The sequence below is a fragment of the Notechis scutatus genome, chromosome 3 (assembly GCF_049901735.1).
Source record: "Notechis scutatus isolate UNSWTSFEM ecotype Mainland chromosome 3, rNotScu1.2, whole genome shotgun sequence".
NCBI classification, from domain to species: Eukaryota; Metazoa; Chordata; class Lepidosauria; order Squamata; family Elapidae; genus Notechis; species Notechis scutatus.
This window is the reverse complement of record NC_142011.1, coordinates 918,590-945,708: the sequence shown is the minus strand read 5'-3', so window position 1 is coordinate 945,708 and position 27,119 is coordinate 918,590. Positions and strand designations below refer to the sequence as shown.

At 45.5% G+C, this 27,119-nt stretch overlaps 2 protein-coding genes across 4 annotated transcripts in view; both read left to right on the top strand.

The window, feature by feature from the left end:
- The window catches only part of LOC113427911 (waprin-Phi1-like), a 42,590-nt gene extending 39,805 nt beyond the window's left edge, over nt 1-2,785 (top strand). For all 3 annotated transcript variants that reach the window (XM_087959103.1, XM_026690466.2, XM_087959102.1), the window contains 2 exons: nt 1,313-1,465; nt 2,629-2,785. In XM_087959103.1, the coding sequence (XP_087815229.1) occupies nt 1,313-1,464 (152 nt within the window). In that variant the 3' untranslated portion in view covers nt 1,465; nt 2,629-2,785. The remainder of the gene's footprint in view (nt 1-1,312; nt 1,466-2,628) is intronic.
- Nucleotides 2,786-5,688: 2,903 nt separating this feature from the next.
- On the top strand, nt 5,689-17,774 carry LOC148131043 (uncharacterized). The gene is made up of 9 exons (XM_087959023.1): nt 5,689-5,755; nt 6,118-6,122; nt 6,376-6,649; nt 7,128-7,268; nt 7,731-7,874; nt 11,365-11,432; nt 12,279-12,519; nt 15,736-15,867; nt 16,668-17,774. Exons 1-9 carry the CDS (start codon nt 5,689-5,691, stop codon nt 16,841-16,843), a joined length of 1,248 nt encoding a protein of 415 aa, XP_087815149.1. The 3' UTR covers nt 16,844-17,774.
- Nucleotides 17,775-27,119: the final 9,345 nt, after the last annotated feature.

The window sequence follows — 27,119 nt, the reverse complement described above, 5'->3', positions numbered from 1 at the left end:
GAAAACTCTACATGGCTCAGAGCCAGTTGTTTAAGGGGGCCCCTCCCCCCAATCTGGACATTGTCCAGAGTTGCAGACGAGGCCTGGAGTTTCTGCTGCAGAGCTTGAAGCAGGCTGGGCTGCCTTGAGTCCAGGTAGCCTTCTTGCCAGAATGGTAAGAAATCACCAAGTTGCCCTCAGTCTCACTTTTAAACAATTTGTGGGGTTGGGGAGTTGGGGGGGCTGTTTAAGGCATGGCATACCCAGTGCCCAGACTAGGGCCAGACTGCACGATTTCTCAGCCTCTGGAGCACACAACAAAATAGCGGCTGCAGAGAGCAGGTGTGGATGAGCTGGGGGTCAGACCCCAAATGTGCTTCTTGCAGTGTCAAAATGGGGGTGGGGGCACCTAGAAATCCCTCTTGGTTGTTCTGCTCTTGCAGCTCCTGCCCTGCTTTGTGAAGACCGTTCAAATGAAGAGGCTCCTGGTTCTTCCTGGCTGGGACTTCGAAGGACCCTCCAGGGCTTCTCTCGAAACAGTGGGTTCAAGACAGGGGTGGGCAGCTTGGGGGGGGGGCTCGCAGGGGCTCAGGAGAGCCCCCAGCTAAGACTCTGCAGGGCTCAGAGAGCCCCCAATAACTCAGAAAGACAAGCAGCAAGGGAAAGCTCTTAATAGGCTTAATTGAACTTCTGGGCATTCAGCCAAAGCATTTCACACCTTGTAAAAGTGTGGCAAGCTAGATAAACAATCCACTCAGCGCTTATGAGGGAGAAACATTGAGAAAATCAGACAGCACAGCCACAAGCCTCCGAGGGGATTAATTCCAAAATAATAAAAATCAGCTAACTCCCCAGAAACTCCACTAAGACTCCCAAGATCCCTCTCACAGTCACTGCTGTTAAGCCTGGTTTCACCCGGTCTTTTATTTAAGTATTAAATGCACAAAATAATAAACAACATTTGGGTACATTATCTTTCTTTAGGTAATTAGGGCAAAGAAGCGGTCGAGTTGGCCACACCCAGCCAGCCACATGACCACCTAGCCATGCCCACCCGATCACATGACCACCTGATCACAGGACCACCCGATCATATGACCACCTTGCCATACCCACCCAGCCAGTCATTAGGGCAGAGAGCCCCTTGCTAAAAAATTTGAAGCCCACCCCTGGTTCGGGACCACCACCCCCAGGCTGTGCCTACAAGCAGCAAATCCCCCTAGAGCAGGGCCAATAGATACTCCCCCAGGGCTTTTGCAGGCCCCCTCTGATTTCTGTGATGTCCCCCCAGCAAGGACTCCCCAACTCACGCGTTGCTCTTCTCTCTTTGCAGAGAAAGCCGGGTCCTGCCCAAATGTGAACGTGCCCATCCCACCTCTGGGCATTTGCAGAACCACGTGTCAAACAGATTCGAACTGTCCAAACATCAAGAAATGCTGCAAAAATGGCTGCGGGTTCATGACTTGTTCAACGCCCGAACCCTGAGGTGAGCATCTTCGGTTCGTGGGACACCCACGGAAGGGGGAATGTCTTGGGGTGCAAAGGGCCCCCTTGCCAGAGAGCAGAAAAAGCCCCCCCTGGCTCAGCAGAAGCCCCTCTCCCCAGACAGGGGAGGGAACACCAACCCAGAGCCTGGACCCACCACCAAGGTGCAAGATGGAGTACAGAGCAGAGGTGGTGAATTCAGCCGGTTCTGAGCAGTTCTGGAGAACCGGTAGTGGAAAGTTTGAGTAGTTCGGAGAACCGGCAAATCCCACCTCTGACTGGCCCCGCCAACTCCATCTATTCTCTGCCTCCCGTTGAGTCCCAGCTGGACAGGAGAAGGAAGCTGGAAAGCAGGTCAGTGGGGTGGGGAATGCCACGCCCACCCAGCCACACCCACAGAACCAGTAGTAAAAAAAAAATTTGAATCCAACCACTGGTACAGAGAGAAGCAAACCCTCACAAGGAAAAAGAGGTCCAGGAAAGGAGACAATCTGGAGAAAAGAAAGAGTAGGAGTGGCATGATAGAAGTATTCAAGTATTTGAGAGGCTGCCCCAAAGAAGAGGGGGTTAACTTATTTTCCAAAGCACCTGAAGGCAAGACAAGAAAAAAAAGAGTCTCAGAATTAATAGAATAACAGGGTTGGAAAGGACCTTAGAGGTCTTCTAGTCCAGCCCCCTTCTACAGCAGGAGACCCTATACCTATACCATTACAGGACTGTCCAGTCTCTTCTTTAAAACCTCCAGTGATGGAGTGCCCATGACTTCTGGAGATAAGTTCTTCCACTGGTTAATTATGAAATTTCTCCTTAATTTCAGGCGGTTTCTCTCCTTGATTAGTTTCTATCCGTTGTTTCTTGTCCTGCCTTCTGGTGCTTGGGAAAATAGCTTGACCCGCCCGCTCCCCCTTCTCTGTGGCAGCCCTTCAAATATTGGAACACAGCTCTCCTTTCCTCTCTGGTCCTTCTCTTCCCTAGACTAGCCAGGCCCAGTTCCTGCAACCGTTCTTCATACGTTTGAGCCTCCAGTCCCCTCATCTTCCTGGTTGCTCTTCTCTGTACTTTTTCCAGGGTCTCAACCTCTTTTCTTATAGTGTGGTGACCAAAACTGGATGCGGGACTCTAGGTGTGGCCTTACTAAGGGTTTATTTCTCCTTTGTTCTGCAGATACAGCTCAGGCTGGGGAATCCAATGCATTCACAGGACTGGACTCTGAAGAAATGGCCGTGATACCCGTGACCTCCTTCCTGCCCAGGCCCACCCAGGCCTCTATGCTGGAGACCCTCCAAGCCTCCCTCTTTTTCAGTAAAGCTCTCATCTCTCACAGCAGCCTCTGAGTCTTCTTGTTTTGTGCCAACTGCTTGGCTAACCTTCCCTTTGGCAGCAGGGGCCCCTTCTCTGCTTAGCTCTGGCCGGGGAGGCAGAACAAGGGGGACCTTCCCCTGGTGTCTCAGCCACAGAGTCAGCAACTCTATTGACTTCTGCCCAAGATACAAGAATCTCCTTGATGCCTGCCTGCCATTGGAAACACCAGATAAGGTTTCATGGAACTCAGAGAGGCTCTTGTGGCCGCACAAAGACTCCAAACTAGATCCCCGCTTCGCCTCTCCTTCCAGCCTGTCTGGCTGTTTCACAAAACCTGGCCATCCCTTCCACCCCCCAAACTTTTCCCTTTTGAAATTGAAGGTTGTAGTCCAAAATGTCTCAAATGTAAGAGGAAAAAGTCAAGCTGGCTGTTTGACGGGCCCCTCTGGTTGATTCAGGGAGCCTCCAGCTGTGATGGAAGCAAGCGTGGCAGCTGATAAAGGAAGGGCAAGTAGAGGCTACGGATGCCTCTCTCAATCTCTTCATCCTTAGGGATGAAGTATCCTTCATGATAGGCGCACCTAGCAGTTTGAAAGCATGCAAATGCGAGTAGATAAATGGGTACCACTTCGGTCGGAAAATAACAGCGTTCCATGTGCCTTTGGCATAAAGTCATGTAGGCCACATGATCACTGAAGTGTCTTTGGGTGACGCTGGTTTCTTGGCCAAGAAATGGAGATGAGCATCCAACTGGGCAGGGACACCTTTACCTTTACTTTTATGTTTTTTCTCTAGTCTTGTACATCACCCAGACTTGGAAGGCCAATATTTTAAACAACTGCATCAAAATCCACCCAAGAGTGGTTGGAGGACACTAGAAGATGCTATGTCTCCAGTGGGCATCCTGCCAAGATTTTCTTTTTTATGACTACAAAAACAAAAACAAACCCTCTGAATGTTCTCCTTTCATGCACCACCAGGGGGCAGCACGTGACCAGTTTTCTCTTTCCTTGAGACTCATCAGACATCTGTAGCCAAATATTAGATTTAAATCCTCACCTGGGACCCCCGTGCTTAGGGGCACTCACACTTTTAAAAAAATATAATCGTATGAAACTTATCAAAGTATAAAATACACATAAAAATGAAAATGAAGAGATCCCTTTGCTTTAGGGAGCAGGCCGTAGAGACCAAAGATACTGGAAAAGATAATAAAAAAACAGATCTGCCAACATCTAGAAACAAGTAAAGTAATAACTAGCAGTCAGCACGGGTTTGTTTAGAACAGATCTTGCCAAACCAATCTTATTTCATTCTTCAACATGGTGACTAAATTAGTAGACCAGCAAAATACTGTGGACATAATATATTTAGATTTCAGCAAGGCACTCGACAAAGTAGACCACAACCTACTTCTTAGTAAGCTAGAAAAAAGTGGAATAGATAGCACCACCACTAGATGGACTCGCAAACTGACTGGCAAACCGTACTCAACGAGTAGTCAGTCCTTAGTGGGTCTAAGTCTACCTGGAGGGAAGGAAGCAGTGGGGTGCCACAAGGTTCAGTCTTAGGCCCAGGACTCTTCAATATCTTCATTAACTACTTAGATGAGAGAATAGAAGGGGAACTTCTATTCTATTCTATTCTATTCTATTCTATTCTATTCTATTCTATTCTATTCTGTTCTGTTCTATTCTGTTCTGTTCTGTTCTATTCTTATTCCATTCCATATATTCTATTCTATTCTATTCTATTCTAATTCCATTCCATTCCATTTCATATATTCTATTCTATTCTATTCTATTCTATTCTATTCTATTCTATTCTATTCTATTCTATTCTATTCTATTCTGTTCTATTCTTATTCCATTCCATTCCATATTTTCTATTTTATTCTATTCTATTCTATTCTATTCTATTCTATTCTATTCTATTCCATTCCATTCTATTCTAATTCCATTCCATTCCATATTTTCTATTCTATTCTATTCTATTCTATTCTATTCTATTCTATTCTATTCCATTCCATTCCATTCCATTCCATTCCATTCCATTCTATTCTATTCTATTCTATTCTATTCTATTCTATTCCTATTCCCATTCCATTCTATTCTATTCCTATTCCTATTCCTATTCCTATTCCTATTCCTATTCCTATTCCTATTCCCATTCCATTCTCCTTAGTTCTAGGTTGGATGTCTCCCTGATCAGTTTCCATCCGTGGCATCTTGCCTTCTGGTGCTTTGGAGAATAAGCTGACCTCCACCCTTCCTTGTGGCATCCTCCCTATCCCGTCATCCATGGTCCTATGTTCTCTACATCCAGTTCTTGCAACCGTTCATCATGAGGTTTAACCTCCAGTCCCCAAATCACCTTTGTTGCTCTGCTCTGGGCTTTCTGCCCGAAGTGATGCCAAGCGGCTGGGGAATGGCAGCCTGGCACAAACCAAGGCTCCTCACAGCAGGAACTGCCCTCTGAATGTCTCGTTGCACCCAAGCAATGGAGTTCCGGCCTGCTGCTGTGGGCGCCGCACGGACTCCCTGGGCGAGCCCTCGCCCAGGATGCCAGTTCCCTCCGCAGAAAGGGGCAGCGCTGCCCGTGGGAGGCAGGTCAGAGGCCCGATACCAAGAAGAGTGGCAGGGACACGCCGGCCTCCAGCACGGGGACCTGGTGGCTCTGCTCCCATCCGGATGAAAGTGCCATCCATCACTTCTGCCCAGGGAGATGCCAACCAAGCCCTGGAGGAGGGCAGTGTGTCAATGCTGGCGCTGCTCCTCTGGGTGGGAAACTCCGGAGCCCTGGCTGATGGAGAGAACTGCGGGGGGGGGACCCAGCCCCACCCCCATTGTCCGGCCAGGTATATAGGGCAGTCAAGGTGGGCTGGCTTGGCATCTTCCAAGCCTCTTCTACATCTACAACACCATGAAGTCTCCGTCCTTCTGGCTCCTCCTGGGGATGGTCACATCCACGGCTGAGCAAGGGAGGGGAGGTGAGTGGGTGCCTTTGCAGCTCTCCAGTTGGTGGTCAGGCCCAGCCGAGAGGGTGGTCCTCGTACTCCAGACCCTGAAGGCCCTCCCCAGGGGCATGGCACCTAATGGGGCTCTGAGCCTGATTGCCATGCCAAGGAACCAGCAGTTTCTGTGAAAGGAGTTCCTGGGTGTGGCACCTCCCTGGACGTGGTAACTGAAGGGGGGGACCCCAGAGGAAAGATGGCACTGGGAAGACAGAGCGGTGGGGTCTCTGGCAAAGAATCTACAGCAGGGGTGGGATGCCGCTGGTATAACAACCGGTTTGGTGAGTGAGCACTTTCAAACGCCCCCTTTTTCAGCTAAAACTTCCCTTCTGCTGCAGCTGCGGTGAGTAAAAACAGCCGATTCGCAGCAATCCACTGTGCCATGCAAATCAGCTGGGGTGAAAAACAAGGGAATACAGGACAGACGGACCGCAGGGGTGGTTGGGTGGGGCCAACTAATTGCCAGAACTACCGGTTCGCCTGAACTGGTCCATACCGGCTAAATCCCACGCCTGATTGACAGGAATCCCTACCCCAAAGCAAGAAGCCAAGTCTTTGGCATCGGTGCCCTCCAAAGCCTTTGGGGGAACTCCTAGGGCAGCAGGGGTGCTGCTGCTCTTCCCAGCCTTGGCACCCCCGTTCCACCAGGCCTGACCCCTCTCTGCCTCCCCTTCACAGCTGCCAAGGGAGCAACCCCGGGCCCCTTCTGGTCTCAGGAGTCGGTCCCAGGAAAAGCTGGCCGGTGCCCAGCGGGAAGTGCCCATCAGCCCCTGCCCTCCAAGCTGTACTGCCTCTCCGACGCCTCCTGTCCGGGGCACGAGAAGTGCTGCATCCTGGGCCGGATGAGGATCTGCGTGCAGCCTGCGTTGGGTAGGAGGGCTGCAAGGGAGGGAGGGGCTGCCTTGTGACTCACCCCCACAGGGCCCCCTTGCCAGCCTGGTTTTGAAGGCCGAGTAGAAATGGTTTGGGAGGAGAGGGCAGTGCAAACCGAGTTGGGCTCCCCGCGTGAGGGGGGGGTCAGGGTCTCAGTCGGCCATGCAAACGCTGCCTGTTTCTTATGTTCATCTCACTTTGTGGCTGCCATCCTGCCTGCTTTGGCCGTACCTGTGAACCAGGCTGGTCACATTGTGAAGGGGATGCACCACTCTGGGCCTCTTGAAGGGTGGGGGGAGGGCTTCTGACCCCATTGGCAAAAGGACTCGGTCTCTCTCTGCCCAATGCCGGGCCAGGCCAGCCTCTCCCGGGGCTGGGGGCAGGAACAAACAGAGCCCAGGGCGCTGGGGTGCAACCTGCATCCCAGTCTAGGACAGGCCAATAGGAACCTTCTCGTCTACCCCTTCTCTTACAGTGAACCCCGGCTACTGCCCCACAGCCTGCCCCACAGCCCTGGAGCCCTGCCGGGTTTATTGCCTGGATGATGCCGCCTGTGGCCCCGGGGAGAAATGCTGCCTCCAGGAGTGCCAGCTGCGTTGCGTGGTGGCAGAGCAAGGTGAGGGGGCTTGCCAGTGGTGGGGTTCAAAAAAAATTACTACCGGTTCTGTGGGCATGGGTTGGTGGGAGTGGAAGGGGAAGAATATACTGCAAAATCCCCCTTCCCTTCTCTCCCCACCCCACTAACCTGCTTTCCAGCTCTGTTCTCCTATGCAGGGCAGCCGATCAGCTGGGACTCAATGGGAGGCAGAGACTGGTGCGGCCAGTCGGAGGTGGCATTGACCAGTTCTCCAAATGACTCAAAATTTCTGCTACCGGTTCTGCAGAACCGGTCAGAACCGGGTGAATTCACCACCTCTGGGGCTTACCCTGGCTGGGGAGAGGGAGGGTCTCCTGGGGGAGGGGGGCGAGGGAGAGGGGCAGCTGCTGTACCAGCTAGCTCAGGGTCAAGACCCGTAGGGCAGGCACCCACCCTGGGCCAGCTCTGCTCATCCCTGGCATCTTCCTGTCTCTGCTGCAGCCCGACCAGGCCTGTGCCCGAGGAGGAGGGTGCTGCCCAGCGGGAACCCCTGCCCAAACCAATGTGAGGACGACAGAGGCTGCTCCCTGGGCCAGAAATGCTGCTTCAACGGCTGCGGCCTGGAGTGCCTGCAACCCAGAACAGGTAGCACCCCACTGAGAATCAACCCCTTCTCATTTTTTTTTAATGAATAAAAGTTTTGTAATATTTTTACAAATACAAACGATTCATCTTCCATTTAACAGTGTGTCATCTGGGTGCAGATCTCTTGTGTGACAATAATCGAAATAGCTACCATATTCGTTACATCGATATCAGTTCTCCGTTGTTATCTTATTAGTCATCTACATAATATCTGTTACACTATAACCACGATGGCGAACCTAGGGCACACGTGCTACAGGTGGCACGCAGAGCCATTTGTGCAGGCACACGAACCCCAGCCAAACCTACCTGCACGGCGCATGCGCGCGCCTCCTAGCTGACTTTCCAACCCTTTTGAGGCTGTTTTCGCCCTCCCGGAGGCTCGAGGGAAGCCTCTGCGGCCTCAGGAGGCTGAAAAATGGGCCTTCCGGAAATGCCAGAACAGCCAAAATGGGCCCATTTTCAGCCTCCGGGAGGGCAAAAATGGCCTCAAATGGGCCGAAAATCAGCTGGGAGGCTCACGCATGTGCAGTGCAGGTCAGGGGGCTGGGGGTATTGTGCACTCATGCGCAGGGAAGGTGGGGCACATTGTATTGTGGGTTGCACACGCGTGTTTTCGCATACCGCAACAAAAAGGTTCGCCAACACTGTACTATAACAACAACATGTTTAGATCTTCACTTGTTATTAGCGTGTATAATATATCTATCATTATAACAATCCTCTTCTTACCATGTTTAATTCTATTAAGATATTTTCCTGGAAATGGAAGACAAATTGTTTGTACTTATAAAAAAAAAAACAACCTTCTATTGATGAAAAAAAGAAAAGAACCAACCCTCCCTCCCCTCCCCGCCTTCCTGACCTTGGCACCTGAGACAATGGCCCCACCTGACTTTTGGGGGGGACTCAAAACCAAAGAGAGAGAGAGAGAGAGAGAGAGAGAGAGAGAGAGAGAGAGAGAGAGAGAGAGAGACTGCCAACGTTTTGCAAAGAAACGCCCCTTGGCAAGCCAAGCAGAAAGTACTCCTTGCCTCAGGGGAATTCTTTGCAAGGGATTTGGGTCTTGCAAAGGGGCATTTGGGCCTCTGCCCTCTGCCAAGAACACAAAGGCACCCTGGGAGGGGAAAGATTTTGAGCAAGTGGAAGTGTTTCTTTTATGTTTTTTCCTTCACCACCCCCCAAGCATTTTTATTAGGTTATGAAGTATTATCAAATACAAAATACAAAAGTAAACAAAAGAAAAATGAGGAGGGAAGATTTAAAACCTGAGAAGTTTCTGTTGGGGATTATACCTGAAACTTATAGTAAAGAGCATGCATATTTAATTACTCATGTATTAACTGCAGCTAGAATCATATTTGCATGAAATTGGAAAAGCGAAGAGATTCTGATAGAAGAAAATGTGATTAGGAAAATATTAGAATATGCAGAAATAAATAGGCTAACACTACTAATTAAAGAGAAGGAACAAACTGAATATTATATGATATGGGAATTATTTTATCAATGGCTGGAGAATAAAAATGGAAATTAGAAAAATTAAAGAAGACTAGCGGCAAATAGTAACAAGTGAATAAGAATCAAATACGTTAAGAAGGGGATTGTTATAATAATTAGATATATTATGTATTAGATCGCGGGAAAAAGAGACTGGAGACCAGTGTGACTTTTCAGCTCTTTATTTCAATGTGTAGATCTGTGCTAGATCTTGGAGCCACGGCAGCCCTTTTTATCAGGATTTCCCGCGGCTCGCAAGCAATGACAGTTCTTTTAATCTCCCGCGATCGGCCGTGCCAATCACGGGCAATTCTTAGCGAAGCAATGGTAACAGGGCATTTGAACCAATCATCATACAGTGTCTCTTGACCAATCAGAAAAGGGTATTCCAAGTATGCTAATATAGAACACCCCTCCCCTCTTGGTCCAGTCCAACCTACGTAACATAGTCCCGTAAGTAGGTGGGGCTCTTCGTGTTCCTACTTGACCTGCGCAGCTCAGTTGTGTTGTTGCCTTCGGCGGGTTTGGACGGTACCGCTGTTTCTCCCGTCCTCCTCGGTGGAACCTCCTGGAAGGGTGAGTCAGGCCTGCTGCTGCTGCTCCCACCCGGTCTACCCGGGTCAGTCGAGTCGGTGGCTCCGCCACTCCTGCCTGGTCTTTCCGGGCTGGTTGAGCTGGCTTGGCTGTTTCTTCCAGGAGAGGCTTCGTGTTGGTAATCCGCTGTCGGTTCCCTTCTGCTGGAGTCATCTGCCGGTAAGTAGTGTTGGTTTATTTTTGGGCCTATTGGTGTTGGTGGGGGGTGTTCAGTTTGTTGTTGTGTTACCGGAGGGTTTTCTCCTCCCTTTTGGTTAATGTTTGGGGATTCTCCCCCCCCCCTCTGGTTTTTTTATTATCCTCTATTTGGTGTGGTTTTTGTGTGTGTGGTGCATCTGCGTTGTCAGTGTTTCTTTCGGCTGTTCTCGACCTCAGTTGCTCAATGTGCCTTTTCCAGTTTCTTTCTTCCGTTTCCAGCCGGTACGACCGGGGGCCCGTTACCTGGGTTATTCTGGCTGGTATCCAGAGTGGGTCCCCCGTAAAATTCTTTGCATATACTAAATCTCCTGGTGTAAATATGTGGTATTTACTGGAAGAATCTGGTGGTTTTTCGGAGTTGTATGTTGGGTGCAATCTGTCTAATTGTGATCGTAGTTTCCTGCCCATCAGGAGTTCTGCTGGGCTTTTGTTTGTTGATGTGCTGGGTGCTATGTGTTGTATTGTCAGCATTTTATTTATTTTGTCTTGTATGTCCCCTGTGTCCATTTTTTCTAATGTGTCTTTTGTGTACCTAACTATGCATTCCGCCCTACCATTCGCCGCCGGGTGAGTGGGCGCTGTTAAGGCATGCCGTATGCCTCGTTCGGCTAGGAATTTTTCGAATGATAACGCCGTGAATTGCGGCCCGTCGTCTGAAACTAGCAAGTCCGGTAATCCATGGTGGCGAACAGTTTTGTTAATTGTTTGATGATGGCCTCTGTTGTTGTGGATTGCATGACGCTGACCTCCAGCCAATTTGAGTATGCGTCAACAGTTATTAAAAATGTATGTCCCTTTGTAGGTCCCGCAAAACCTATATGGACTCGTGACCAGGGGCCCCTAGGTGTCTCCCACTCGAGGGAAGGAGCGCAAGGGGGATTAGGCCTGGATTTCTGGCATTTTCCGCATGTTGCCACCCATGCCTCAATGTCTTTGTCCATCCCTGGCCACCAGACGTAACTCCTGGCCAAGGATTTCATTTTGACGATCCCCAGGTGTGCCTCATGTAACATGTCCAACACCCTTGTTTGTATTTTTTCCGGAATTACAACTCTGTCCCCCCACAGTATGCATCCCTTTAGAATTGACAGTTCGGTTTGTCGGTTGCAGAAAGGTTTAAACGTCTCGCCGCCCTCGGTTTCCGGCCACCCTCTTCCTACCCAATTTAAAACCCGCGCTAATTGTCTGTCTTTTGCAGTCTCTTTTGCAATGTCCGACGCGGTCATGGGTAGGTTGGGTAATGTCTCTATTTGTAATATGGACGTGGTCGGTGCCAGGTCGTCTTCCAGGTCAGGTAGGGGGGAATGGCTCAGGGTGTCAGCGTGCGATATGCTTTTCCCTGGCTGGTGGATTAGCTGGTAGTTGTACACGGCCAGGAACTCGGACCACCTTGTCATCCATGGTGACAATATGTTTCGGGTGGCCTTGTTCCCTGCCAGTATTCCCAGGACTGGTTTGTGATCGGTGATGAGGGAGAAAGTCCTACCGTACAGGTATTCATGGAACTGCTTTACTCTGGTGATCGCTGCTAGTGCCTCCCTGTCCAGCTGGCTGTAGTTCCTCTCTGCCCTGGACAATCTCTTGGAGTAGAATGCGATTGGTGCTTCTCTCCCGTCCGGTAGTGTGTGGCTCAGGATGGCTCCGACGCCGAATGGAGATGCGTCGCAGGTCACGGTCAGCGGTAGGGTTTTGCTGTATTGTATAAGGACCGATTCTGATGTCAGAAGGTCTTTTACTCTTTGAAATGCTGTTTCTTTCCGCTTGCCCCAGGACCAGGTGGCAGTCTTGTCTAACAGTCTATGTAGAGGCTCCGCTGTTGTTGCCTTCTGTGGCAAGAAAACATTATAAAAGTTAATAAGTCCTAGGAATGCCTGTAGTTCAGTTTTGTTCTGTGTTCTGGGGGCTTCTTTGATGGCTTTAATTTTTTTCTCGGTGGGGTGGATCCCCTTCTTGTCAATTAGGTACCCCAGGAATTCCACTTTCTCGGTGCATAGCTGGCACTTTTCTTTTTTTACCTTGAGTCCTGCCTCTTTAAATTTTTGCAGGACTTTTCTGAGGCGGCTTTCCAATTGGCTTTTGTCTTTGGCAGATACCAGCACGTCATCAAAATAGGGCACCACCCCTTTTATTCCTTGTAACAACCATTCCATCAAACTCTGGAACACTCCTGGGGCCACACTGACTCCGAATTGGAGCCTTTTGCAACAGAATACCCCCCTGTGGGTCACAATGGTTTGTGCCTCGGCTGTTTCGGGATCGACTGGCAGTTGCTGGTATGCCTGCGCCAGATTGAGCTTTGCGAAGACCTTTCCTCCCCCAACGAGTGCAGAAGGTGCTGTACCACTGGCACGGGGTATGCACTCTGCTGTAATGCGTGGTTGAGGGTGGCCTTATAGTCTCCACAGATTCTCACAGACCCATCTGGCTTGATTGGGGTTACTATTGGGGTTTCCCACCATGTATGGTCTATTTGTTCCAGGACCCCTTGTGCGATGAGCTTGTTCAATTGCTCATCGATCTTTGGTTTGAGTGCAAAAGGGACCCGCCTAGGCTTTAGATGGATCGGGGCTATGTTGGGGTTCAAATTAAATGAAATAGGGGACCCACGGTACTTGCCTAGCTTCCCGTCGAATACTTCCTGGAAGTCCCGCATTAGGTTCTCCTCCCAGTCCGTCTCGGTGACGCGGTGGATGCCTGTCACTTCGATCCCCAATGGCGCGAACTATTCAAGCCCCAGTAGGCTTGGGCGGTCTCTATCCACAATGGTTAGTGGGAGTATTTCTGCGTGCCCTTTAAAAGTTATGTGAAAGTGTCCGATTCCGACTATGGGGATCCTGTTCCCCTGGTAGTCCTTTAGGATCAGTCTTTGGTTTTCTAGCTCCCGTCTGCGTATGCTGGGTACTAGATGCTTTATGGTGTCCCAGGATACCATAGATAGGTAGGATCCGGAATCCACCTCCATGTTACACTGCTGGCCCTCAATGCCGACCTTCACATGTACCTTGTGGGCATCGGTTGCACTCGAGTGCCCGATGGTGACTGTCTGGTGGGTTTCTTCCCTCCGGCAGTTTTCGCTGAGCCACTTGCTTCTGCCTTCATGGCTCCAACGGCTTTCTGCGTGCCTGTCTCTGGTCCTGGGGGGGTGGGTGCTGTCATGTCGCCTCGGGCTGTAATTCTTTTTATTTTGGCAGACCCTAGCGATGTGTCCCCGTTTTTCACAGTGCTGGCAAATGGTGTCTAGGAACCATCACTCTGAATGGGGGTGGTCTCCTCTGCACCTGGCGCACTGAAACCCCAACTTACGACCTCTCCGCTCCCGTCTGTCTCGTTCCGATTGGAGTCTGTGGATTTCTTCCTCCTCATCGTCGGTCTCGGAAAGGGAATCGACGTCCTCATGGTGTGCGGTCGTGGTGGTGGCTTTTTGGCTTACCTCCGATCTCTTTTCCGGGGGCGGGCTTGCTTCTGTCGGTGTTTGCTGGGCAACTGCATTCATTTGCCGCATTGTGGCTGCTGACTTCTTCGTGGCTTCGGCTGCGATGGCCTCAGCGATGGCTTCGGTGACCGTGATGTCTGGTCGGGTCATCAACCGGCTCTGGAGTGTGGAGTCTCTTAGTCCGAGAATCACACGGTCCCTCATGGCCTCGCCCATATTGGAGAACCCACACGCACCTCCGATGTTCCTCAGAGCCACTACGAAGTCTCCGATGCTTTCCCCTTCTTTCTGGTCCTGTTTATAAAACTCGTGCCGCCGGATGAGGTTGGGGACGGCCGGTGCATAATGGTTCCATAGTAGCCGGTCTAGGTCTGGCCATGCCATCTCTTTCACGTCCCGAGGCTTGGCCAATGCCTTGGCCATTTTGAACACTGCGGGCCCGCAGTGTGTCAGAAACACGGATCTCTTCCTCTGGTCAGTTGCGTCCTGCAGGTTGTTGCTTTCGAGGAACATGAGGAACCAATCGATGTATGATTCCCAGTCCTCTGCGGTTTGGTCGAATGGTGTGGGTGGCGAGTTGCTGCCGGCCATCTCGTCGGTTGGTCAGTCTTGGTTGCCACGTGCTCGACTAATCTCCTTTGTCTCAGAATCCCACCTTCGTCGCCAGTGTTAGATCGCAGGAAAAAGAGACTGGAGACCAGTGTGACTTTTCAGCTCTTTATTTCAATGTATAGATCTGTGCTAGATCTTGGAGCCGCGGCAGCCCTTTTTATCGGGATTTCCCGCGACTCGCAACCAATGACAGTTCTTTGAATCTCCCGCGATCGGCCGTGCCAATCACGGGCAATTCTTAGCGAACCAATGGTAACAGGGCATTTGAACCAATCATCGTACAGTGTCTGTTGACCAATCAGAAAAGGGTATTCCAAGTATGCTAATATGGAACATTATGTATAATGGTATGAAGTAAGAATAGAGTATTAATACCAAAGTAATGAATATGTATAAACTGTAATTGTTATTGCACAAGATATTTGTACCCAAACAACATACTGTTTAAATGGAAGATGGATTGTTTGTATAAAATAAAATTTAAAAATTACAAAAAAAAAAAAAATGAAGAGGGAAGAGAAAGGGGGAGAGAGAAGCAAAGAAAGGAAACAAAAAAGAAGCATTGACTTCTGACTCTCTCTGTTACAGTAAAGTAAAAGCTAGCATCAAATCACAGTTTTTTGCTTTTCCATAATAATATGAAGAAGTCATTTCTATAAAGATCTATCAGTCTAATCACCCACTTCTGCACCCCAAGGTCACGGCTGGCCCTGCCCCTCATCCCCTCATTTTTTTTTCCTTGAAGTGTCAGATCCACATTTATTTTCCTCCACAACTTCACACCAGATCAGGGTTCCTTAGGCATCACCATTTTAAGATTAGATTAGATTAACAGAAGGGACCTTGTAGGTCATCTAGTCCAACCCACCACCACCCCACCCAAGCAGGAGACCCTACACCATTTCTGACAGAGGGCAGCCCAGTCTCTTCTTGAAAGCCTCCAGGGATGAAGCTCCCACAACTTAGGAAGGCAACTTCTGTTCCATGGGTTGATGGTTCTCGCTGTCAGAAAGTTTCTCCTTATTTCCAGATTGAATGTCTTCTTGCTCAGTTTCCATCCATTATTCCTTGTCTGTCCTTCAGATGCTTTAGAAAATAGCTTGACCCCCTCCTCCTCTCTGTGGCAGCCCCTCAAATATTGGAAGGCTGCTCTCCTGTCTCCCCGGATCCTTCTCTTCCCTAAACCAGCCAGGCCCAGTTCCTGCAATTCCATTCTTCATATGTTTGAGCCTCCAGTCCCCTCATCATCCTGGTTGCTCCTCTCTGCACTCTTTCCAGAGTCTCAACATCTTTTTTATAATATAGTGACCAAAACTGGATGCAGGACTCTAGGTGTGGCCTTACTCAGGTTTTATAGAGTGGTATTAGTAAGTCCCTTGATCTTGATTTTATCCCTTTGTTAATGCAATTTAGGATTGCCTTGGCTTTTTGGGCTGCCACCGTACATTGTTGGCTCATATTTAGCTGGTTGTCCACTAAGAATGAATTGTGTCCTCGAAGTATCTCTCTTTTTTTCTCCCCCAGAAGGTCCCGGTGTTTGCACAGACCCACCAAGACACAAATGCCAAGATCTCTGCAGAGATGACTCTGATTGTGCAAAGGAGGAGAAATGCCACCCCACAGCTTGTGGCTTCCAGTGCCGTGGGCCTCCTCCAGGTATATTCCTAACTTTAATTACACAAGCCTCCCAAGGACCTCCCTCCAAGTCTAAGAAAGTGAAGGGGAAGGCACCTAGAGGGCATGGACAGCGCAGTCCTTGATTTCTCCAAGGATGTTTCAGAAGAGCATAATGTTCTTGAAGAACGGACATAAAGTTCTTGAAGGAAGTTCAGAAGAGCATAATGCTCTTGAAGGATTAACATAAAGTTCTTGAAGGAAGTTCAGAAGAGCATAATGCTCTCGAAGGATTAACATAAAGTTCTTGAAGGAAGTTCAGAAGAGTATAATGCTCTTGAAGGATTAACATAAAGTTCCTGAAGGAAGTTCAGAAGAGCATAATGCTCTTGAAGGATTCACATAAAGTTCTTGAAGGAAGTTCAGAAGAGCATAATGCTCTTGAAGGATTAACATAAAGTTCCTGAAGGAAGTTCAGAAGAGCATAATGCTCTTGAAGGATTCACATAAAGTTCTTGAAGGAAGTTCAGAAGAGCATAATGCTCTTGAAGGATTAACATAAAGTTCTTGAAGGAAGTTCAGAAGAGCATAATGCTCTTGAAGGATTAACATAAAGTTCCTGAAGGAAGTTCAGAAGAGCATAATGCTCTTGAAGGATTAACATAAAGTTCTTGAAGGAAGTTCAGAAGAGCATAATGCTCTTGAAGGATGAAGCAAGTAGGAGGGGAGGAGAGGAGAGGGAGGGAAGGGGGCTGGATAGGATCTGAGGCAGAAGGGTAGCCTAGGTGCTTGTTAGGCGGTTGGGGGAGAGGCAGGGGCCTCAGGCTACTCTCTGGTTGCAGGGAAGCCTGGAGTGTGTCCCTTGCTGTTGCGGGGGTCCCTGGGACCATGCCTGGAAAAGACGCAGAGGACCTGCACCCATGACTTTGACTGTGAGGAAGCCCAAAAGTGCTGTTCAAACGGCTGCACGATGGTCTGCAAGGAGCCAGGAGAAGGCCAGCTGGCCAACTGGGGGTAGAGAAACCCTGAATTCCCCCCCTCCTCCCTCTCTTTCTCCATTCCTCCCTCTGTTCCGGCATCTCCCCCAAAGCCTCCCCATCTTGACACTCTTCCAAGACGGGTTTCGCCAGTGGGCCCAGAGACCCTAGGGGGACACGGAGCCCATCAAGTGGTCGGTTCGATCCTTGTCACCAGCGGTCGAGGGGGGTTCGTGGGGTGGGGGCTTGTAGTTTGGGGTTTTACCTCTGTAAGCTGCCTGGTCACCATGAGGGAGCTGGGCAGCCAAAGAAACAAAGAAACAAACAAATACTGGAATGGAATGGATAGATAGATTTTATATCTACCTATATAAAAGCGGAATACCACTCACGCATCATCAACATCTCCAGAACCGTCAAGCCTACAAACTTGAAATTGGGCCCATAGGTTCCTCTTGGCTTCTAGGTGGCTCATTAAGAAAGGATTTTTCGAAATGACCATCAGAGCATCTAGAGTATTTCCTACATTATTATTATTATTATTATTATTATTATTATTATTATTATTATTATTATTATTATTATTATTATTATTATTATTATTATTACTCTCTGATGCTAAGGAGTTCTACTCCCTCTCCCCACCTGAAAAGAAATCTCTTCCAACTGCAAAACACAAGCAGAGGAGTTTCAGTTTCAGTTTTACAGCACCAAGCAACTTTAGTACACAACAGTTGAGCTAAGCCACACCCAGGCTCCTTGCTGTCTCCTTGCTCACACAGCAAATACTGCTTCAGTTTCCAAATAGCCCTCAACTCTCTCACACACTGACAGGACACTAGCCACTGAATACCAATGGATACTGATAGGCAGGGGCAGATTTTTTTCCCCCTTATTTTGCTCCCCCAAAAAATAAGCCTGACCACATTGTTTTATAATGAAGCACAGGTATCGAGCTTACACACACACACACACACACACACACACATCTATATGGAAAGCCTCCGGAGCCTGGGGATTGACTAGGCCATGCCAGCCATGGCCCACCCAGCAATTGGGCAGAGGACCGGTTGCTGAAACATTTGGATCCCACCCCTGGAGGTACCCACAGAGGATGATGTAATTTTAAAAAAATTAGATTGGCAGAGATGGATAGATTGACATTAAAAAGAAAAGAAAAACAAGATCCAGAGTATTTCCGAACGTGGGACTTCTTTTATAAATGGTTGGGCAGCAGAGGTAGAAATTAAGAGTGGGAAAAGTATTGTGGTATAAAAATAAATTGATCCAGACAATATGCTGTTCATTAAGCACGTGTGTATGTAATGTGAAAATATATAGATAAACTGTTAAAAAAGAAGACGAAGAAGTATTGGAACAGGTCACAGAATTTATAAAGAAGGCACAAGTAACACAATAAAACAAGAGCAACGAATGAGAAAAAGGCACATTTTCTACCTTACAGCTTGGTCAGGAAGTCCAGTTGCCTCTTGAAAATGCACCTTTTTATTTATTTATTTTTATTGATTTTATTTGGTTTGTCAGTTGCTTACAAGATAACAGGTATAAGTAAAAACATAGTTATGAATACATGGATACATATAAGAAAAATAAAAGAAACAATAGGACGGGGACGGTAGGCACGATTGGTGCGCTTATGCCCCCTTTGGGACAGTTCATATCACTAGATTAAAACAGGGGTGGGGTAGGTGGTGATGTTGTAGGACCCAGGCAGTGAATTGGGGCACCCCATCATGTTAAGCCACAAAATGGGTGATGCATGATGATGTTTGTGGAGATTCTCCATCATCCACGTCTTGGTTGTCCCAGAGATGCTTTTTCAAACAGAAACTGGACTAGGTTTTTCCTTGAAGATCTTTTGCTTCTCATCCAAGAAGAACTGAACTGAAGAAGCTTCTTAAATGAGAAGGGAATCATCTTCAAGGAGAAAAGGTAGTCCAGCTGCCTTTTGAAAACATGAGACCTGTGAATTATTAACTCGGGTTTTGGATTCGCTTGTGGCATGAAATCATCCACAGGGACAAGGGATGATCTGCACTCTTGGAATTCCACTTTAATTGCAACATGATTGGCCTCAGGTCTTTCTGGAAACCTTCTGAAGACTCCCGGAGGAATCAATCACGTCCCCCAAAATAAGGAGGGCCAATGCACTTCCCATCTCCAAGAAGTGAAAGGAGAAGGGCCAGGGGGACTATAGACCTGTCACCTTGATGTCTACACTAGTCCAACTCTATGAACGGATTATTATGCAACATCTTTTCTTTTTATTAAAAAAAAAATTATTTTTGAAACAAACAAACACAGACAAAACATAAAAAACATAAAAACATCTTCCAGTGATACACATCTACAGTGTGTCAGTTGGTTACAGATCTTTTGTGCTATCCTTTCATAGTCTTCACTTACAATTTGTATAGATTCTCACATTATCAATCCAACATATATTTATACATTATCAATGATGAATCGTTCATTTTATACAAAATATTCTAAATTTTATATGAATTTATATTATGCATTCATCCAATGGTTACATATTTTTATATTATATTCTATATCATTCTACTAGTCTTATATTATGAAATTTCCTAATATTTTTCATTACCATGTCTTTTTGTCTAACCATTGATAAAATAAATCCCATATCTTGTAAAATTGTTTATCTTCTTGTTCGCTAATTTCAAATGTCAATTTACTCATTTTAGCACAATCCATGATTTTCTTTATAACTTCCTCCTGCATAGGTATTTTTTCATTTTTCCAATTCTTAGCAAATACAATTGTAGCTGCTGTTAAGACATTTACAATCAAATATTTCAATTCTTTATTATATATTTCCGGTATAATTTCCAATAAAAATATCTCTGGTTTAAAGGATGTGTTGCTTTGTCATTTTTTCCAACCATGTGTGGATTTTCGTCCAATATCTTTTTGCATCCAATATTATGCAACATCTTATCAGCTTGGGCAGATAGGTGACAAATAAGGGAAGTCAACATGCGGTAGTGTCAAAGAGGTTGTGTCAGACTGAACTTGATCTCCCTCCTAATGGGTTACTAGATTAGAGAACTGTTGTATGCAATGGATTTTTGCACAGCCTCCAACAGAACAGCGTTGCTTTTCTGCTGAATAAAATGATATTTTTTTTAGCTTAGATCGGGGAGGGGTGTGTGTGTCTCCAAATCTGGCAACTTTGAGACTTATAGTCTTCAACTCCCAGAATTCCTCGGCCTTTCTTCTTCTTGTGCCATATCTGTCATTGGACGTTGGCAATCCTATTTTGATCAACAGCCCCACCAAAAAGGGCTTCTGAATTTTGTCCAAAACGGTCCCTTAGATTTTGAAGCCACGATGTTCTTCTTCTGCCTGGATCTCGTTTGCCTCCTGTCTTTCCCTGGAGGATGAAGTGAAGGAGGTGGTATTTTTCCAAAATAGTCTAACTCTCGCTTTTTTATGCTCTGGGACGGCTGGGGTGAAGAAGCTGAAAGATCCCTATCAAATCTGCAGATGAGCCCGAGGCAGGAAGGGACCAAAGGAAGCTTTGGAATACGACGAGGCACATCCCGAAAAACAAATGGCTCTGATATTCCTAGATGCACAGAAGGCATTTGATAACGTGAACTGGCGATTCATGTTATTACTGCTGGAACAGATGGACTTTGCTAGAAAATTTATTCAAGCAATAGAAGCTATATATCATAAGCAGACGGCAAAGGTAATGATAGAGGGAGAACTGACAGAATCTATCAATATAAGAAAAGGAACAAGACAAGGGTGCCCACTATCACCTCTGTTGTTTGTGTTAACTTTGGAAGTGCTAAATAGAAATATTAGAGATGAAAAGAGTATAAAAGGGATGAAAATTAAAAAGGAAGAATTTAAGTTGCAAGCATTTGCAGATGATCTGGTTTTTATCTTAGAAGACCCACTAGAAACAGCATCTAAATTGATAGAAAAGATACAGGCATATGGCAAGGTGGCTGGTTTGAAAATAAATAAAGATAAGACAAAGATCTTGACAAAGAATATGCTATCAAGACAAAGGGAAGAATTGGCAGACCTATTGAAAGTTCAGGTCACAAATAAGATCAAGTACTTGGGGATATACTTGACAGCAAGATGCAGTACACTAAAAGAGAATAATTATATCAAACTTAAACAGCAGATAGCGCTAGATTTGGCGAAATGGGAAAATTTACAACTGTCATTAATAGGGAGAATACCAACAATCAAGATGAATATATTACCCAGAAATTTATATTTGTTTCAAACAATTCCAATTAGGCTTGGAAAAGACTATTTTGAAGATTTAAATAAAATTGTGTTGAAATTTATATGGCAAGGCAAGAAAGCGAGAATAAAGTTAAAATTTTTGCAAGATGCTAGAATAAGAGGAGGACTTGGTTTGCCTAATTGGGAGTTGTATTACCAAGCTACAAATTTGATGTGGGTTAAGGAATGGATAACATTAAGAAATAGTAGATTGTTGACATTAGAAGGACATGACCTGCTCCCTTCCCCCCACTCAACCCTACTTCGGGACAGAGGAAAGAGCACACCGGAAACGTGGGTTGGCATTTCCAACACGCATTTCTCCAGCGCTCTTTAAAAAAAAGAAAGATTGTAAACATATGTAATTATAAACCCTCATTCCATTCCAGTTCAATTCTATCATTAATAATCATTAAAATCTTAACATCTTTAACACTTTTCAATTAAATATCATACTTCCTTAAAAACACATATAATCTCCATAATTAATTTTTCCCTTATTTCTCTTTACATATGTTTTATAAATCATTAAATATACCTTTTGTTACATTTATTTATTGACAAGCATTCCACTGAATTACGATAGCTATTTTATCAGACATTTTAATCATACATTGTTTCATATTTTCTAAAATTATTTCTGTTTCTAATATAACCATACTATCTTTTTTTTTTAAACAAATTTTATTAGTTTTTAAAGACAAACAAAACATAAACCTTGTAAACATTAAACCTCTTTCCCTTATAAATTTTTACAAGGCAGATTACCTATCTTAATTACCATTCTGTATCTTCTTTATAACTTCTCCCCGCTTTCCACTCTTCTTAATTCTATTTTGTTTATTATCTTAATTTAAATCATTATATTTCTATCCTTTGTCCATTGTTTTCCAATTGTCTATTTATCTCATTCCCCATAATAAAATAAAAGAATTTCTCCTGAAATCACAAATCAAAGTATGATGCCTTTCCATCGCACCTCTAAATTAACATTTAAGGTAACTCCAAGTTCCCTATCTGATTCTGCTTAGTACATACTACTTACAAAAAAGAAAATAGCAAATCCATAACATAATTATATATATAATTAAACATTAAATCTCATAACATTCCAATTATCTATTTTAAAAACAAATATTACAATAATATATTCATACTAACATCCACACAATAGTCAATTAAAATCTATATTTAAACTAAGTATTTTAAACCTTCCTTTTAATATTTTATTAAATCTTAAATTCTACCATTATTAAACCTTTAATATTTTAGTCTTTACTCAAGTCTTATAAAATTATAATTTTCTACTTCTAATACAAATACAACAATACTATCTTATGTACCTTGCAGAATCCTTTTAAAACAAAATTATATTACCCTTTATCCCTAAAAAACCATTTCTTTTTCACATCTTGTTTCATACCCTCATGGCCTTTTCCCCCTTCTTCCTCGCTGTCTTATCCCATCTGGTCTTTTTACCCCCTTAACTTTCCCTCTCTGTTGTATTTCTCTTTCCTTTTGCTTTCTAGCCTTATATTGATTTTGCATCTTATTTTTCTCTTTCTTAGCTATTTTTTTAAGTCTTATATCCTTCTTTTTTTCCTCTCTTTCTCCTTCCTTTCTTAAGCAACTCTGTGGGTTTGTTAAAGATGGCTTCTTCTTCTTCTTCCATCAGTTGTTGTATTTGCTGATAAGTAGCAAGCGCCATTTCTAAAAAGCAAAAAATTTCTCCCACATCGTCTTTCTTTATTTTGCCATATTCCTCTCTCAGTTCATCAGCAGATAAAGTCATTGTAAATCCTCTTCTTCTTCTTCTTAAAACAGCCAAAGATATTTCCCAGCTTAAAACAATTCCCAAAGTCCCAAAATCACCAAACAATCCAAACAAAGCACAAAGTTCTTCCCTTCTTCCTGGGTTAAAATCAGTTGCAAAGGGAAAAAAAGGCCAGTCTATATTTTAAATTCCTAACTTCCAATCTCTAGAATCTTCCAGGCATCTCCTTCAACAAAATCTTAGTATAAATTTTCCTTTTGTCCTCTCCTTCCCATTTATAACAAGAAGCTTTGAATTTTTACCTTTTATAGAATAGTAGTATTTTCAGCATTCATTTGTTAGTTCCATGTGGAAGGAGAGTAAACTTTCACTTTGAACACTTTCACTGCCGCTTGCAAATCTCTTCTGGAAACAAAGTATCTTTCGGAAAAAAAACAAAATCTTAGATTTCAGGTTATTAAATGTATCTTCTAGTCCCAGTTCAGCCAAAAAAACTTTCGCTTCAAAAATTTCTCCTTCTTCCTCCAGCACGATCTTGTCCAGTTGCTGGCTTCTTTGTGACGGCCATTGCTGACCGCCGCTGGACCGACTTGAGAAAGGAGGTTGTGCCGGGTGGGGAAGGGGTCTGCGAACACCCCAACCCCTGTCCGGATCCTCCTGTCTTCGGTTGCCTCTACGGGCAACCTTATCCTCCAAACCCGTCTGGGTCGGAGGAACCAAGAACGGCTAGCGGCGGGATCGCGGGGATCGCGAAACCCGCCGCTTCCGAAGCCTGGCAAAACCGGAAGTTCAAATATAACCATACTATCTTATGTACCTTTGCAGAATCCCTTTTTCCATTAAATTTTCACCCATTATCTCTAAATAGGCCCTGTTTCTCTATATTTTGCTTCTGTCCTTTATAACTTCTTTTCCTTTCTTTCTTCTCTCTCATCTTCTCCCTCCCCTTTTTACCCCCTTGTCTCTCTACTTCTAATTCTCTCTTCTGCATTTCCCTCTTCTGTTGCTTTCTGATTTTATACTTATTTTTCACTCTTTTTTTTTTTTTTGGAGTTGTTTTTCCCAATCTTAAACTTTCCATTCTCTTTCCCCCCTTTCCTTTTTTCCCCTGATCTAAGTTTACTTGTTCATTAAAGATGGCTTCTTCTTTGTCACAATCTCCTTGTTCTGCAGGCATTTCTTGTTGTTTCTCATAATTCCAAATCTCCATTTCTAAAAACTGAAATACAAAGCCAAAAGAACCTCTCCCTTCTTGTGCATCTTCTTTGTACTTTTTAAGTTCCATTTTCAGTTCTTCTAAAAGTGGAGCCATTTTAAACAGTTTTAAACAACCACCCGATTGATTTTAGTCATTCAAATACAATAACCAAGAATCCAGAAATCATCAAGTAATCCAGATAGTCCCGAGTTATATCTTCTTATTTCTTTTTTGACTTTCTCTTCCTGGGGTTTTTGTTGCGATATTTCAGTTAGAATGTATCTTTTGGAAGTCTTGTTGAGATTTTGCTGTAAGTTCTTTTTATTCCAGGCAGTCTCCTCCCTTCCAGATCCTGCCCTTTTATTCTTTTTCTCTCCTTTCCTGTTTTCAAAAGCTTTTGATTATCCAGAAATCTTTATTATCCCCTTGACTTTTTATTTTCAGCATTAAATGCCTATTGATGTCAAAGTGGATTTTTTCCCAATTTCTTGCTTAACTCTCTTAGCTGTCAGTATAGGAAAAGGAGAAGAAAAAAAAACCAAACCTTTTCCCTTGTCTTTCTCCTTTGCAGCTTAAAAATCTTCTTAGGAAACAATGTTATTGGTTTTTTTTAATAGTTTCAATTCCAGGGTACCTTATTTGTTGCTTTTGCTGTTTGACCCAGTCAACCAAAACTTTCTCTTCTTATCTTCCTCCTGCACATTCTTTCCCAGTCAAGTTCTTCTTTGTGGTGGCCATTTCTGACCACCGCTGCAACCGCCTTCGGGAAAGGGAGTAATGGCCAGCTGGGGAGGAGAGATGCGGCTCTCCTCAACCCTGCAGGCAGTCTCCCCCCTCTTCACCACCTCTACGGGGTGGCTTAGCCCCGAAGCCAGCCGGCTCGGGGCGCTCCAGCGGCGAGCACAGATCGAAGACTCGCAGAGACGAGGTTTCGGTCTGTCGCTGAAGAAGCTCAAACTGGAAGTCCGCTGTTTTGGATTTTCTTACCCCAAAATCATGAAGAGGGACTTTAACTTTGTGATAGGTACTCAACAGAATAACAGAATTGGAAGGGACCTTGGAGGTCTTCTAGTCCAACGCCCTGTTCAAGCAGGAGATCACATATAATTTTCAGACAAGTAGTTACCCAGTCTCTTTTTGAAGGCCTCCAGTGCTGGAGCACCTACAACTTTCAGGAGAAAAGCAATTCCATTGATTAATCATCCTCACTGTCTGGAAATTTCTTAGTTTTAGGTCGCTTCTCTCCTTGATTGGTTTGTTCTCGTACCTTCATGTACTTTGGAGATTAGGTTGATCCCTTGTTCTTTGTGGCAGCCCCTCAAATATTGGAAGAGTTCTATCATGTCAGGGCAAGAAACAACGGAAGGAAACTCATCAAGGAGAGAAGCAACCTAGAACTCAGGAGAAACTTCCAAATAGTGAGGACAATTAACCAGTGGAACAATTTGCCTCCAGAGATTGTGAATGCTCCAACACTGGAGGTTTCTAAGAAGAGACTGGGCAACCATTTGTCTGAAGTGGTGTAGGGTTTCCTGCCTAGTCAGGGGGTTGCACTAGAAGACCTCCAAGGTTCCTTCCAGCGCTGATATTCTGTTATTCTGCTAAGGCCAAGGGTCTTCAAACTTGGCAAGTTTAAGACTGGTGGACTTCAACTCCCAGAATTCCTGAGCTAACATGACAGAAGAAGGAATTCTGGGAGTTGAAGTCCACCAGTCTTAAAGCAGTCAAGTTTGAAGACCCCTGTGCTAAGCTCACCAGAATCTGCTTTTGGTGAGGACAAAGGGAAGGAAACAGAGGCTGGGTTGTGACTGGCAGCCTGGTTGTGTAAACAAGTCTTCCGTCTACCTCCTGCAGTTGGCTTGAAGATGTGGAGTGGGGGTGGGGTGCGTGAGAGAAGAGGGTGTCTCACATTTTGGGAAAGAGTTGATGTCCCAAGTAAGACACTCCAATTAACTCCGACGAAAGAGCTGCTAGCAGAATCTGTCATTTGACACAACTGTTTTGGAGGAGGAAAGAGGTGTGACTGTTGTGCTTAAGAGCCTGCTGAGAGAATAAGCAGTTGGTTCCACATGGAATGGGTGCCAAGCTGCCCTTCCCTCAGTGGGGTTTCTCACAGGCTGGATGCCAGCCAGGTTGGCTCAGCTTCCAGGAGGCTGAGAAGGCTCCGATGGGTATCCAAGGTTGTTCAGAAATCTACTCTCAGCCGAAGAAGGAATAACAGAGTTGGAAGGGATCTTTGAGATCTTCTAGTCCAACCCTCTGTTCAGGCAGGAAACCCTATAGCAATTCAGACAAGCAGCTGTCCAATCTGTTCTTAAATCCTCCAGTGGTGGATTGCCCGCAACTTCTGATGGCAAGCTGTTCCACTGATTAATTGTCCTCACCGTTTGGAAATTCCTCCTCAACTCCAAGTTGCCTCTCTCCTTTATTAGTTTCCATCTGTTGCTTCTTGTCCTGCCTTCTGGGGCTTTGGAGAATAAGTTGACCCCTTCTTCTTTGGGGCAATCCCTGAGATATCAAAACACTGCTATCATGTCCCCCTTACTCCTTATAACCTGATTATGCAATGCATTATGACGTGGTGTTCACCTTACCTTGATTCTGTCCCTCTAGGATTGTGTTGGCTTTTTTTGACAGCTGCTACACACAGCTGGCTCGTATTTAAGTGATCGTCCACTAGGACTCTGAGATCTCTCTCACAGTTACTGCTATTTCTACCACTTATGCATTTCTACCACCTGTGCATTTGGGTTTTTTTTTTTTTTGTTTAAATGTAGAATTTTATACCAATTTTATCACCAAGCTCAGAGAACACTGAGGACCCCTTCTCCTCCACTTCTAGCACTGATGATGTTACCTAGTTTGGTAATGAAACGCCTGCAAGAAAAGCACCAAGCTCAGAGAACACACGGAGCCCAGTGGAAATCTTTGTCTTAGAGGAGCCCCTGGGTTCCCCCCCCACCAAGGATTTGGAGCTGGTCACAGCACTCCGGGCAGTCTGTGGCTTCCCTGCTGCCTTACAAGCCTCCCCGGTTGTCTCCCCATCAGCACA